A 15082-nucleotide genomic window follows, 5' to 3' on the forward strand; every position below is an offset into this window, starting at 1 on the left:
AGTGATCTACCTGTCTCAACCTCCCAAAGTGCTGGGATTACATACATGAGCCACCATGCCTGCCAATTTTTGAATTTATTATAGAGACAGTTTTGCCACGTTGCCCTGTCTGGTCTTGAGTTCTGGGCTCAGTGATTCACCTGCCTTTCCCTCCCAAAATGCTGGAATTAAAGGCATGAGTCACTGTGTCTAACCGGCTGTATCTTTTTTTTCTTTTTTTAATTTTATTTGTTTGAAACAGAGTCTTGCTCTGTTGCCCAGGCTGGAGTGCAGTGGTACAGTAAGGCTCACTGCAGCCTCAACCTCCTGGGTTTAAGTGAGCCCCCTGTTTTAGCCTCTCAAGTAGGTGGGACCACAGGCACGTGCCATGATGCCTGGCTAATTTTATTTTTTGTAGAGAGGGGGTCTTGCCATGTTGCCCAAGCTGATCTTGCACTCCTGGGCTCAAGTGACCCTCCTGCCTCAGCTTCCCAAAGTGCTGGGATTACTGACATGAGCCACCACGCCCAGTCAGCTGCATCTTTTTCAGCTTTTAATATTTACCTCTATTTTTTTATTTCTATAAAAACATGAAAGAAATCTTATTTAAAGATAATTATTTATATTAGTAATAAGAAATGTCTGTCTTACTATTAAAGATGTCTATCTTTGAAACAAATTTTTTTTTTTTTTTGGGATGGAGTCTTGCTCTATTGCCCAGGCTGGAGTGCAGTGGCGCGACCTCAGCTCACTGCAAGCTCCGCCTCCCAGGTTCACACCATTCTACTGCCTCAGCCTCTTGAGTAGCTGGAACTATAGGTGCCCGCCACCACTCCTGGCTAATTTTTTGTATTTTTTAGTAGAGACAGGGTTTCACCATGTTAGCCCGGCTGGTCTCAATCTCCTGACCTCGTGATCCACCAGCCTTGGCCTCCCAGAGTGCTGGGATTACCGGTGTGAGCCACCACGCCTGGCCGAAACAAAATTTTTTAGAGAAAAATTTTAGAAACTTAGGAGTTTGAATAAAAAAATTACTCTTCCTTTTCAAACAGAACCTTCACTTTACTTTGAATTTTAGTTTTGGTCTTTATTTCAAAATATCTAAATATATGAAGCCATACGTGCAGTTGATTTCATTTGGATTTCTTCTACTCTTTTCTGGAATTCTGAAAATTAGTATTAAAGAATTCCAGGTCAAAAGGGAAAACATCTTAGAGGTTATTTAGTCTAATTCTCAAGGGAAAAAAATAATTCTTAGATGGTGTTCTTAAAACATTTTAACACTTTCTTATTCGTTTGACTGCACAAAGGAGCACGTTTATATTTGGCTGTAATACATCCAGTTAAAGCATAGGGATTCCTATACCTTCGTATTTATTTTTTAAATTTATCTTGGTTAATTAAATTAGAAATACGCTGCCATTCCCATCTTTGTATCCTAATGCAGTCCAAGAAATAACCTGTTCAGTAGATCTTAAAATTTTAGTGTCCTGTCAAATAGCCTCTTCAATTAATATATGTATTAGTTTGAGGCAATGAATTTTCTCTCTTTTTTTTTTTTGAGCTCATTCTGTCACCTAGGCTGGAGTGCAGTGGTGCGTTCTTGGCACACTGCAACCTCCACCTCCAGGGTTCGAGCAATTCTCCTGCCTGAGCTTCCCAAGTAACTGGGATTACAGGCATGTGCCACCACACACAGCTAATTTTTGTATTTTTAGTAGAGACGGGGTTACACCATGTTGGCCAGGCTGTTCTTGAACTCCTGACCTTAAGTTATTCGGCCTCCCAAAGTGTTGGGATTACAGGCGTGAGCCACGGCACCCAGCCAGCAATGGATTTTCTTAAAAAAATAAAAAATAAGAATAAGGAAAGCCTAACACTTAGGCTTAAATGATGTGATACTTTCTGTTGAAATGCCATTTTCCCCTATTGAAACGTGTCTTTACAGTTCTAACTTCTCTTTAATAGCTCGATGTAATAGTGAACAAATGAGCATCTTTTAACTTAACAACTTACTTTTTTTTTTGCTATCAGTGATTTTTGCTTGTGTTTTTTTTTTTTTTTTTTTTGAGACAGAGTCTGGCTCTGTTACAGGCTGGAGTGCAGTGGCACCATCTCAGCTCACTGCAGCTTTGCCTTTTGGGCTCAAGCCATTCTCCCACCTTAGCCTCCTAAGTAGTTGGGACTACAGGTGTGAACCATGATGCTCTGCTAGTTTTTTGTTGTTGTTGTTGTTTGTTTGTTTTGAGACAGAGTCTCGCTGTGTTGCTCAGGTTGGAGTGCAGTGGCACAATCTCGGCTCACTACAATCTCCACCTCCCAAGTTCAAGCGATTCTCCTGCCTCAACCTCCCAAGTAGAAGGGATTACAGGTGTCCGCCACCATGCCTGGCTAATTTTTGTGTTTTTAGAAGAGATGAGGTTTCACCATGTTGGCCAGGCTGGTCTCAAACTCCTGAGCTCAAGCAATTCACCTGCCTCGGCCTTCCAAAGTGCTGGGATTATAGGTATGAGCTACCATACCTGGCCTTTGCTTTTTTTTCTATAGATTGGATAATATAATAGAAGCTGGTTGGCTTTGTCCCAAGGATACCCATCTTTACATAGAGCCTCAGAAGGATAATTTTTTTCTTTCTTTCTTTTTTTCTCAAATAGAGATGAGGTCTTGCAGTGTTGCCCAGGCTGGTCTCGAACTCCTGGCTTCAAGCAGCCCTTCTACCTTGGCCTTTCAAAGTGCTGGGATTATTTTTTTTTTTTTTTTTTTTTGAGACGGAGTCTTGCTCTGTCGCCCGGGCTGGAGTGCAGTGGCCGGATCTCAGCTCACTGCAAGCTCCGCCTCCCGGGTTTACGCCATTCTCCTGCCTCAGCCTCCCGAGTAGCTGGGACTACAGGCACCCGCCACCTCGCCCGGCTAGCTTTTTGTATTTTTTAGTAGAGACGAGGTTTCACCGTGTTAGCCAGGATAGTCTCGATCTCCTGACCTCGTGATCCGCCCGTCTCGGCCTCCCAAAGTGCTGGGATTACAGGCTTGAGCCACCGCGCCCGGCCAGTGCTGGGATTATTAAGTGTAAATGACACTGCACCCAGCCAGGTAATTTTCTGATACTGTCCTCACTCTTTGTTCCCAAAGGAGAAATATACTTTGTATATATTTTTTAAAGCAAAAAATAGAAACTTTACACATAATATATGAATAGAATAATTAATTTTAAGATGATTAAGGTTACAAGGTTTTAGTTCATTGATGAAACCTCAGAATTTATAGTTTAGAAACTATGACCTGGTAGATTGGTAGAAAATCTGATTATTGAATTTTTTGGTAAGTTTAGATTACATGCATATCTTAAGTAAAATGTGAAGTATTTTGAATTTTTTTTGGGGGGGGACTGGGTTTCACTCTATTGCCCATGCTGGAGTGTGCAGTGGTGCAATCTCCTGGGCTCAAGCAATCCTGTCACCTCAGCCCCTCAAGTAGCCGGGACCAGAAGCACACGTCACCACGCCTGGCTTATTTTTGTATTTTTAGTATAGATGGGGTTTTGCCATGTTGCCCAGGCTGGTCTCAAACTCCTGGGCTCAAGCGATCTGCCCACCTTGGCCTTCCAAAGTGTTAGGATTATAGGCATGAGCCACTGCACCCAGCCAGAAATATTTTAAATTCTTCGGGTAGCTTGTTTCCTTCACTCTTGTTATATGTTCAGCTGTATCACTCCTTTTTGCTTATCATATTGTCAGCTCTTGTGGTTCCTCTTTTATTGCTGTTTGGTGTTATAAATGGCCTAAGTATGGTTAAGCTTTAAAACAAATAACAATTCTACCTTTTCCCCAGATTTCTTTAATTTGTTTGTTTGTTTATTTATTTATTTATTTTTGATACAGGGTATCACTCTGTTGTCCAGCCTGGAGTGCAGTGACTTGATCCGAGCTCACTGTAGCCTTGACCTCCTGGGCTCAAGCCATCCTTCCACCTCAGCAGGGACTATAGGGACTTGCCATCACACCTGGCCAGTTTTTAAAAAACAATTTTATGTAGAGATAGGGTCTTGCTATGTTGTCAGGTTGGTCTTGAACTCCTGGGTTCAAAGAATCCTCCTACCTCAGCTATTGTAATTTTTAAATTTAGGAATTTTCGGTCATTTTATTGCCTTTGAAATTGTATAGGAAGTTATTTTTCAGACATCAGCATTTTTGTAGCAAACAAAATTATTTTGTTACATCACAGTGTTGACAAATTGTCACTTTAAGAATATTTATTATCATCTTAGGTTAGAATTAAAATAGCGTATTTTTAGGAAAGTTCTTTTGGTCTGACAGTTTAGAGCAGATCCAAATATGAAATGTGAGTAATAATATAATTCTTATACAGTTATTTTGGAGTAAATATATTTGTGAAAAACTTAAAAAATAATTGTGAATTCCAAGATTTTCTGTTAATCCGAATTTGCAGCTTGTTTGTACACTGTAGTTTCTGCCCATTGAGGAGAATATGTTTTGAGGACGATGTTCACAGCATCACACGGTGTCACTTTTATGAGGACCCATGGGAGACATTTCTCTCAGGTCTCAGTACCAGAAAAATCTGTATTTCTCCTGAGCAACTGGTTTGTTTTTATTTTATGGACACTGAGAATCTTTGTTTTCCCCTTTGCTTTGGCCATTAAGAGCCTCAGAACTAAATTTGTGGCCTGCCTTTTGCAATTGTACAGGATTTTGTGGCATGCATTTATATCGAATACTAGTAGCCTTATCTTATATTTTATCTTTATTTTCTCAGACTTTATTTATATCCTGTTTATATATACCTCTATATCTTCATCCTTTTAATGATTCAATGTGTTGGATATGCATGTGTGACAGTATGTGTATATATATTTACATACACATCCCCACACATACATGTATATGTGGGACTGTGTGTGTGTGTGTGTGTGTATATTTTTGAGCAACTTCAAATACTTGGCAAAAAATGGGATATAAATAAATAGTGCAAGAGTACTCATATTACTAATTTCAGCCTTTAATCAGTAAAGAAAGTCTGTGATTGCTTTTAAATCATCAGCAGTTTAGCAACAAGTTAACCATGCCTTTGATGAGCGTTTCTAGTATTATACATTTCATCTTGAAGATGATTTTTGTGTTTTTGTTTTAGAAAAGGGAGACCCTTATGTTTGAAAAAGATTGTGCCACTAAACTAAAGGAAAAGCAGCTCTTTAAGATATTTCCAGCCATTAACCAAAATTTTCTGGTGGACATTTTCAAGGACCACAAGTGAGTGCTAGAAGGATTGTCTGTAGTTTCTACTCTGATGTCACTGAAAGCATATGCCATGTTTATTTTTCTGATAACAAAAATAATACAGGTCTACAGTAGTCTTTCCTAATCTGTGGGTATTATTCCAAGACCCACAGTGGATGCATGAAACCATGAATATAACTGAACCCTGCATATACCCTATATATACTATGTTTTTTCCTGTAAATAAGAATTGATTTACAAATTAGGCACAGTAAAAATTTAACAACTATAGCTAACAATAAAATAGAACAGTTATAACAATATACTGTAATGTAAGTTATGTAAACATGGTCTCTTTCTCTGTGTCTCAAAATACAGTTGTCCTTCAGTATCTGTGGGAGATTGGTTGCAGGACAGAAAATCTTTGCCTTTATTGTTTCTGAGTTTTATGTTTTATTTAGGGAGTCTGTTATGTCCCAATATTATAAAAATTTTTCTTTATTATTTTAAATGTCTACCTTTTTATGTGTGTGGTATGAGGTAGAGATTTATAAATGAGCTAGAGATTTAACTTGTTTTTCCAAATGACTAACCAAATGAATGGATCATCTTTGCCCCCCCACTTATATAAAACATAACCGGTAATACTTACTGCATTCCCAAATACATACAAATACTTACTACATTCCCAAGTACATTGTTAGATCCTGAGTTGCCACCATGTTGTTTTAATTATTGTAGTGTTATGTTTGATATATCAGGAATGGTCTGGTTTGAAAAATGTATACTTTTGATCATGTATTTTTCGTAAATTCTTCACAAGAGCTTGTTTTAAATAGATACTTTTTGAGAATCTTTTGAGAATCTAATATAGATTTTGATCTTTAGTTTATTAATACATTTCATATCAATTGCAATAATGGATTTCTGGAATAAAACCTACTTTACCTTCAGATTTTTTTTTTTCTTCCTTTAATGCAGGTAGGAATTGATTTACTAATTCATTGGGATTTTTGCAATAGTAATGAAATGGCGTTGGTCTGTGATTTTTTTTTCTGTTCCTGGGCTATTTGCGTCAGATTTTAGTTTCAGTGTTTTATTTGGTGTCAGCCTTAATAAAATAAACTGGCAGACCGCCATTTTTCTCTCTGCTATGGTAAGTTTAAAGAACTTAGTACTTTGAAGGTTCTGGGCTTGTACCTTCTCAGAGAGAGAATCTTGGTTTGTTAGTCAAAGTCTATTTTATGCTCTCTCATCATTTATTTTTACTGATATCTTTCTCTTAAAATTTGTTAGTATATTTTCAACTCTGGTTAGTTTATTTCCTTTCAGTCTTTAATAACATACATTTAAGGTATGAATTTTTCTCTATATGTTGTTCTGATTTTGATACATATTTTAATTTTCATTATTTTCTAAATCTCAGATTTTAGTTTGAATTTCTATTTACCCTGGAATTTCTTTCTTTTTTTTTTTTTTGAGACAGAGTCTCACTTTGTCTCCCAGGCTGGAGTGCAGTGGCGCCATCGCGGCTCACTGCAGCCTCCGCCTCCCGGGTTCAAGCGATTCTCCTGCCTCAGCCTGCTGAGTAGCAGGGATTACAGGCATGTGCCACTATGCCTGGCTAATTTTTGTATTTTTAGTAGAGACAGGGTTTCACCGTGTTGGCCAGGCTGGTCTCAAATTCCTGACCTCTGGTGATCCACCCACCTTAGCCTCCCAGAGTGCTGGGATTACAGGTGTGAGCCACTTCACCCGGCCAATTTTTAAAGCATATAAAAACATGAGTGAATTTTATGTTTAGACTTGGACCCCATTCCCAGGATACCTCATTATGTCTATACAGATATTCCAAAATTTGGAAAAATTTGAAATCTCAGCCACTTCTGATCCCAAGTGTTTCAGATGAGGAGTAGTCAACGTATACTTTTTTGTGTGTGTGTGTTTGTGTGAGACAGGATCTTGCTGTTGCCCAGGCTGGAGTATAGTAGCACGATCTTGGCTCATTGCATCCTTGACCTCCTGAACTCAAGTGATCCTCCCACCTCTGCCTCCCAAGTAGCTGGGACTACAGGCATGTGCCACCACACCTGGCCATTTTTTGTATATTTTTTGTAGAGATGGAGTTTCACCATGTTGCACAGGCTGGTCTTGAACTCCTGAGCTCAAGGGATTCTCCCCGCTTGGCCTCCCAAAGTTCTGGGATTACAGGTGTGAACCACTGTGCCCAGTGCAGTCTGTACTTAAGAATATTTATTCTCTGCTGAGTGTGCAGAGTTCTAAATATGTCACCTAAATCAAATCTTTAAAGGTAGTATTCCAATCCCTAATTTTCTTATTTATTTTTACTACCTAACTTGCTATTTTCTGAGAGTTTTGTGTTAAAATCTCCCAGATGCCGGAGGGTGATGCTAGCATATGGCCATTCCTGTTCTATGAGTACCTAGGGCAAGAGGCCTGAGGTGAAATAGCTCAGAGTTGTGCTTCCCCAGGCAAAGGAGGGGGCTGGGTGTGTTCTTTCTGGGGATAGTCAGTGATTAGTCAGCCAGGACCCTCATGTTAGGTGGCTGATTGCCTCCATTTGTCTGCCAACGGCTGGCTGATTATCTCAGCTAGCAGTAGGTTCAACTTCATCCTGGTAAGAAGGGTAGGTAGGCTCAGTTACTACAGTCTGTGCTTGAGGTGTAATCTTCTAGGGCTGTTTGTGTCAAATAACATCAGGGCTGGAGACTGACTTCCAGCAGGTGGATGATTGTAAGGCCTAGAAAGGATGTGGATAATTGTTGATAGCATCCAGCCCCTAGATACTGATGTCCTTTGTGTTGAGCATGTCTGAGGCAACAAGATGAGAGGGGAAGTGGAACTGGTAGTTGCACATGGCTTCCCTTCAAGGGTTGTCTTTAATAAATTTAAGAATAGCAAAACATCACATTATTTTGGATACTTAGTTTACCAAATTCCTTCCCTCCCTCCCTCCCTCCCTCCCTCCCTTCCTCCCTTCCTCCCTTCCCTTCCTTCCCCACTCCCTCCCTCTCTCCCTCTCTCTCTCTTTCTTTTTTTCTGACAGAGTTTTGCTCTTGTTGTTCAAGCTGGAGTGCAGTGGCACCATCTCGGCTCCCTGCAACCTCTGCCTCCTGGGTTCAGGCAATTCTCCTGCCTCAGCCTCCCAAGTAGTTGGGATTACAGGTGCCCGCCACCATGTAATTTTTTTTGTATTTTTTGCAGAGACAGGGTTTCACCATGTTGGCCAGGCTGATCTCGAACTCCTGACCTCAGGTGATCCACCTGCCTTGGCCTCCCAAAGTGCTGCAATTACAGGCGTGAGCCTGGCCTAGTTAACCAAACTTCAAAAAATATTCGTATGTGGTCAGTTCCTCAGTATCTGGCCAATGGAAGAGGTGAGAGACATAAATAGTGTGAAATACTGAGCAGCACACTAAAATGTTGTGAAATACTGAGAAGCATATAATTTTTTGAATGATTTTCTTTAGATATTGGAACGTGAATGTATCAGACATTTGTCGATTTGTAGAATTTCATTCTACAGATAATATAGTATCACCCTCAAGATATGACTGAATAATGCAGGAATGAGAGGTAGGGTAGTGCTTTAGTTTTTCTTTTCTGTATCCCTGCTTAGAATTTGACTAAAATCCCATGGTAAAAGTAAACTTAGAATTTGACACAATAAAAATGTCAGCTTAAAGGTCTGTTGTCTGTGTTTGATGTTTGAAGGAAACCAAGTGTGAATCCAACAAAGGATTTAAAAATAGGTGATAAGGCCTGGCGTGGTGCCTCACACCTGTAATCCCAGTACTTTGGGAGGCCAAGGTGGGCGGATCACGAGGTCAGGAGATCGAGATCATCCTGCCTAACATGGTGAAACCCCGTCTGTACTAAAAATACAAAAAATTAGCCGGGTGTGGTGGCGGGCGCCTGTGGTCCCAGCTACTCGGAAGGCTGAGGCAGGAGAATGACATGAACCCGGGAGGCAGAGCTTACAGTGAGCTGAGATCACGCCACTGCACTCCAGCCTGGGTGACAGAGCGAGACTCTGTCTTGGGGAAAAAAAAAAAAATAGGTGATAAAATGAAAGAAAGATTTGTTGTGGTTAATCTGCCTGGAACAAAGGATTCGAAATTGAATTATCTATCTATCTGGTTTTTTTTTTTTTTTTTTTTTTGAGACAAAGTCTCTGTTGCCCAGGCTGGAGTGCAGTAGCATGATCTCAGCTCACTGCAACCTCTGCCTTCTGGCTTCAAGCGATTCTCGTGCCTCTCAGCCTCCCAAGATTACAGGCACATGTCACCACACCCGGCTAATTTTTGTATTTTTTGTAGAGACGGTGTTTCGCCATGTTGGCCAGGCTAGTCTCGAGCTCCTGACCTCAAGTGATCTACCCGCCTTGGCCTCCCAAAGTGCTGGGATTACAGGCGTGAGCTACCGCACCTGGCTGAATTACCAATGTACTATCTTTTGGCATTCGTTTTTTGAAAATTAGCTTTTGAGAACCTACTACTTGATAGTTTCCTTCTGATTATTCTTGATTTTTTTTTTGAGATATACCATGAGCATTTAATTTCAAGGTTGAAAACTTAAAAGTAAGCCAGTTTTTCATATTCTTGTAAGATGTTTGAAGATTGCTTGTGTTAATGTCTCCACATAACTTATTTTCATTTATTGACATTATGTTTCTACAGCTATTCATTAGAACACACAGTGCAATTTCTTAACTGTGTTCTTGAAGGGGACCCTGTAAAAACAGTTGTAGCCCAAGAGTTTGTTCACCAAAATGAGAATGTCACATCTCATACTGGCCAGAAGTCTAAAGAGAAAAAGGTATGGAGTTACTAATTTTTTTTCCTATAAGGGTAGATAATTGCATATAAAAATGTAATTGGTTCATTGAGTATAATAATTTAATGATTATTTCTCACCATTTTGACTAGACTGAAAATTTAACCACCAGTGGCATATTTGGCTTATAATATCTGTGCACTCAAAATAATGAATTTATAGCTGATTTTTTTCTTTGTGTGCATGAAAAACAGGCACTTGAATTTCTGCAACTTCTGTATACTCTGACACAGTAGAGTATGAGGTTTAATTGAATAGCAGTAATATGATGGGTCTTGAATATAAACGTGGGCAGAAATATTTAGCCTTTTGGGAAAGAGCCAAATTTTTTCCCTAAGTGGCTCCTCCATTTTATATTTCCACTAGAGTTGTATGAGGGTTACAATTTCTCCACATCTTCACTGACACGTATTATTATTTAACACCTGTCTTTTTTATTATAACCATTGTAGTGAGTGGGAAGTTGTTTTAAGAATACCCAGGATTTGTTTTTTTTTGTTTGTTTGTTTGTTTGTTTGTTTTTTTTTTTGAGACAGAGTCTCGCTCTGTCGCCCAGGCTGGAGTGCAGTGGCCGGATCTCAGCTCACTGCAAGCTCCGCCTCCCGGATTTACGCCATTCTCCTGCCTCAGCCTCCCAAGTAGCTGGGACTACAGGCGCCCGCCACCTCGCCCGGCTAGTTTTTTGTATTTTTTTAGTAGAGACGGGGTTTCACCGTGTTCGCCAGGATGGTCTCGATCTCCTGACCTTGTGATCCGCCCGTCTCGGCCTCCCAAAGTGCTGGGATTACAAGCTTGAGCCACCACGCCCGGCCAAGAATACCCAGGATTTGTTTTAATCAGATGTGGTAAGACATGGAGACATGGAAGTGTCGGAAAGGAAGTTTATCATACTCACAGAGTTCTGGAAAAAGGAGGTATGGCTTGCTACCCAAGGCCACATAGGGAGCCAACAGGATTGGTCAGGAGGCAGAAGGAGTAGGGGGAGCTGTGGGCAAAAGCCTGTATTTTGGTTTCTATGGGAAGATATCGGTAAGGTAGGGTAAGCAGGTTTAGGATTCGCTAGTTTAAATAATTTCAGTAGGCTCTGGGGCATAGGGACTTCCCCTGGTTGTCTGATACTCGGGGCAGGTGGATAGTGCCCTGGAGTGGGAGAACCCCATTAAAGGAGGAAGTTGGAGGCATAGATTCAGGATTGGTTGGTTTGCAAATGAAAGGCCTGCTCCCAGACAGGTGTTTGTTATCTCTAGGAATTAGCTAAACCTGAGGAGGTTGTGAGAGTGGATGGAGATGAGGGGGCAGAGGGAGCAGCCTCCTTAGTGTCTTGAAGGCTGCAAAAATGCCATGGTTAATACAGAAGTGGTGTCTTATTGTGGTTTTGATTTGCATTTCCTTGATGACTGTTGATGTTGAGCATCTTTTTGTGTGCTATTGGTCATTTGTATACCTTTGGAGGAATGTCTGTTCATATCCTTTGCCTATTTTTAAATTGGGTTATTTGTCTTTATTGTTGAGTTGTAAGTGTTCTTTATATATTCTAGATACAAGTCCCCAGACATGTGATTTGCAGATATTCTGTCCTGTCCATAGGTTGCTTTTTCACTCTGTTGTTTCCGTTGTGACACTGAAGTCTTTTAAATTTGATGTAATCTAGTTTGTCTACTTTTGCTGTGTTGCCTGTGCTTCATTGCCAAATCCAATCTCATGAACTTTCCTCCTGTATTTTCTCTAGGAGTCACAGTTTCAGGCCTTTCATTTAGATCTTTAATCCATTTTGAGTTAATTTTTGTATATGTTGTGAGATAGAAGTTCAAGTTGATTTTTTCGCATGTGGATATCCGGTTGTTTTGTACCATTTGTTGCAAAGACTATTCTTTTCCCATTGGATTTTCTTGGCACTCTTGCTGAAAATGAATTCACCATAATTGTAAGGATTTATTGTTGTACTCCTAATTCTATTCCACTGATCTGTATGTCTATCCTATTGCCAGTACCACTTGTCTTGATTACTGTGGCTTCTTGATTACTGTGACTTTCTAGTAAGTTTTGAAATTGGGAAGTGTGAGTCTTCCAACTATGTCCTTTTTTTTTTTTTTTGAGACGGAGTCTCGCTCTGTCGCCCAAGCTGGAGTGCAGTGGCCGGATCTCAGCTCACTGCAAGCTCCGCCTCCCGGGTTCACGCCATTCTCCTGCCTCAGCCTCCCGAGTAGCTGGGACTACAGGCGCCCGCCACCTCGCCCGGCTAGTTTTTTGTACTTTTTAGTAGAGACGGGGTTTCACCGTGTTAGCCAGGATGGTCTCGATCTCCTGACCTCGTGATCTGCCCGCCTCGGCCTCCCAAAGTGCTGGGATTACAGGCTTGAGCCACCGCGCCCGGCCTGTTCTTTTTTTTTTTAAAGAGATTTTGGCTATTCTGGTGCCCTTGGATTTCCATGTGAATTTTAGGATTAGTTTGTGAATTTCTGCACAGAAGCCAGCTAGAATTTTGATGGGGTTTGTGTTGAATATGTAGACCAAGTTGAGGAGTATTGCCAATTAACAATATTAAATATTTCAACTCATGAAATGGAGTATCTTTCAGTTTATTTAGGTCTTCTTTAATTTCCTTCAACAATGTGCTATAGTTTTCAGAGTATAAATTTTGCACATCTTTTGTTAAATGTATTTCTAAATACAGTACTTTATTCTTTTTCATGCTATGATAAATGTAAATGGAATTATTTCTTTTGTTTGTTTTCTTTCTGGTCTGGAATTATGCCCTTTTTAAAAATTTACTTTATTTTTTGATAATACTTTTAAATTAAAAAGAGACGAGGGTCTCGCTATGTTGCCCAGACTGGGTTCAACTCCTGGACTCAAGCAATCCGCCCACCTCAGCCTCCCAAAGTGCTAGGATTACAGGCTTGAGCCACCGCACCTGGCCTGGAATTATGCATTAATTTTATTTTTGGATTGTTTATTACAAGTACATAGACATGCAGTTGCGTTTTCTGTATTAATTTTGTATCGGCATTAGGCTTTTTTTTTTGAGTCAGATTCTCACTCTGTTGCCCAGGCTGGAGTGCAGTGGTGCGATCTCAGCTCACTGCAACCTCTGCCCTCTGAGTTCAAGCAATTCTCCTGCCTCAGCCTCCTGAGTAGCTGGGATTACAGGTGCCTGCCACCGCACCCAGCTAATTTTTTGTATTTTTAGTGGAGACAGGGTTTCACCATCTTGGCCAGGCTGGTCTTGAACTCCTGACCTCATGATCCACCTGCCTCGGCTTCCCAAAGTGGTGGGACTACATGCGTGAGCCCCCACGCCTGGCCTAGCGTTAGGCTTTTTTTTTTTTTTAACATAATTTTTTTTCTTTTTTTTTTCTTTGAGACAAGAGTCTTACTGTGTCACTCAGGCTGGAGTGCAGTGGCGGGATCACATCTCAAGCGATCCTCCCATCTCACCCTCCTGAGTAGCTGGGACTACAGGCATGAACCACCACACTTGGCTAATTTTTGTGTTTTTTGTAGAGATGGGGTTTTAGTTGCCTAAGCTGGTCTTGAACTTCTGGGCTCAAGTGATCCACCTCGGCCTCCCAAAGTGCTGGGATTACAGGCGTGAGCCACCACGCCCAGCCTTATTTTTAAATTTTATTTTATTTTACAGAACCGTATCATCCTGCAATTCTTATTAATAAAAACCCCTCAGGGGTAAATTATATGCTCCCTTTTTTCTTTGAATGTTTCATTGTCAGTCAGTTGGTATTTAGGACTTAGGTAATTTTGATTTTCATTTGATCTGTTAGTGCTACCACCGATGCCTCTGCCCAACTGGAAAATATGCTGTCATGGATAGATAGATGCAGTATATTATAAAATGCAGAGAGTGTACACAAGGTGATTATGAGACCTTATGGGCGAAATTGGCAGTGGAGTTACTTCTCCCTCCTGATAATATGCAAGGCACTGTGAGTCATTATGATAATAGGGGGTGATAAGAAGGTGTGCTTGCTCAAAGTGGGAGATGATTGGAAATGTAATCAGAAAGAGAGTTTTTGTGAGTTATGTAAACGTTGGCCAAAATGTAAACTTAAAGTTATTCGGGGAATTATTTTTGTACTTATTCTCTTAAATTATCATCTTTAGTTTCAAAACTCAGACCACCAGTGAACAATTTTTTCTACTGCTCTGGTTCCTTTGGATCATGATCCTCCTCTCCCTGGTGGTGGTGGCGACGGCTGGAGTTGGGCTGGGAGCGACCGGGTGGTGGCTTTACCTCCATTTTGAGACCGGACTCGCCTCTTCCAACTCAGAGTTTAATATCCCTAATTGTATTTTGATAATTTTAGAGAACTCTTCAACATCTCCTAAGAGCGGTTAAAGAAAGGGTAACCTTAATGGCATAAAAAAGTTAATGATAGTCGATAAATGCCTGACTTAAAAGGTAGACACCGGGGAGAATCTGTTTCCTGAGGAGAGAGATGAAAATACACGAGAGCCCAGTTTTCACATGTGTTTTGTGAAGGTGTAAAGCATGAGTTTTTTTTTTAACTTTCTGTGTGTGTTACTTATTGTTTAATATCTTATAGCCAAAGAAATTAAAAGAGACTGAAGAAACACCAAGCGAACTGTCTTTCCAGGACTTTGAGTACCCAGACTATGATGACTACAGAGCAGAGGCTTTCCTTCACCAGCAGAAGAGGATGGAGTGCTACAGCAAGGCCAAAGAAGCATATCGCATAGGGAAGAAAAATGTCGCCACCTTTTATGCCCAGCAGGTAAAGTGGAAAAATGATTATATATTTTTTGTTTGTTAGTTATAATAACTAAATAATCTTGAAGCAGATAACACCCATATTGTGACTAGATTAAGTTATTCTGGGGAATGTAGTAGTTATATAAGTGACATAAATAAGGTATCCTAAGAAATGTATGGTTCTGAGAATTTCATCTGCTATTTTGAGCATTTGAAATGCTCAGTTTCTGTGGTTGTTTTGCATTTACTGCTTATGTGAATTACGGTTTGTTCTGACAGTCCC

General features: G+C 40.4%; 1 protein-coding gene across 11 annotated transcripts in view; it reads left to right on the forward strand.

The window, feature by feature from the left end:
• Window positions 1–15082, forward strand: part of N4BP2 (NEDD4 binding protein 2) — a 98666-nt gene that overhangs the window by 69599 nt on the left and 13985 nt on the right. For 10 of the 11 annotated variants that reach the window (XM_033214042.1, XM_033214036.1, XM_033214034.1 and 7 more), the window contains 3 exons: window positions 5128–5246; window positions 9914–10052; window positions 14633–14821. In XM_033214042.1, the coding sequence (XP_033069933.1) occupies window positions 5128–5246; window positions 9914–10052; window positions 14633–14821 (447 nt within the window). The remainder of the gene's footprint in view (window positions 1–5127; window positions 5247–9913; window positions 10053–14632; window positions 14822–15082) is intronic. The other variant, XM_033214041.1, reaches the window with a different exon arrangement.

Source organism: Trachypithecus francoisi, unplaced genomic scaffold (genome assembly GCF_009764315.1).
Source record: "Trachypithecus francoisi isolate TF-2019V2 unplaced genomic scaffold, Tfra_2.0 Lachesis_group1, whole genome shotgun sequence".
NCBI lineage: Eukaryota > Metazoa > Chordata > Mammalia > Primates > Cercopithecidae > Trachypithecus > Trachypithecus francoisi.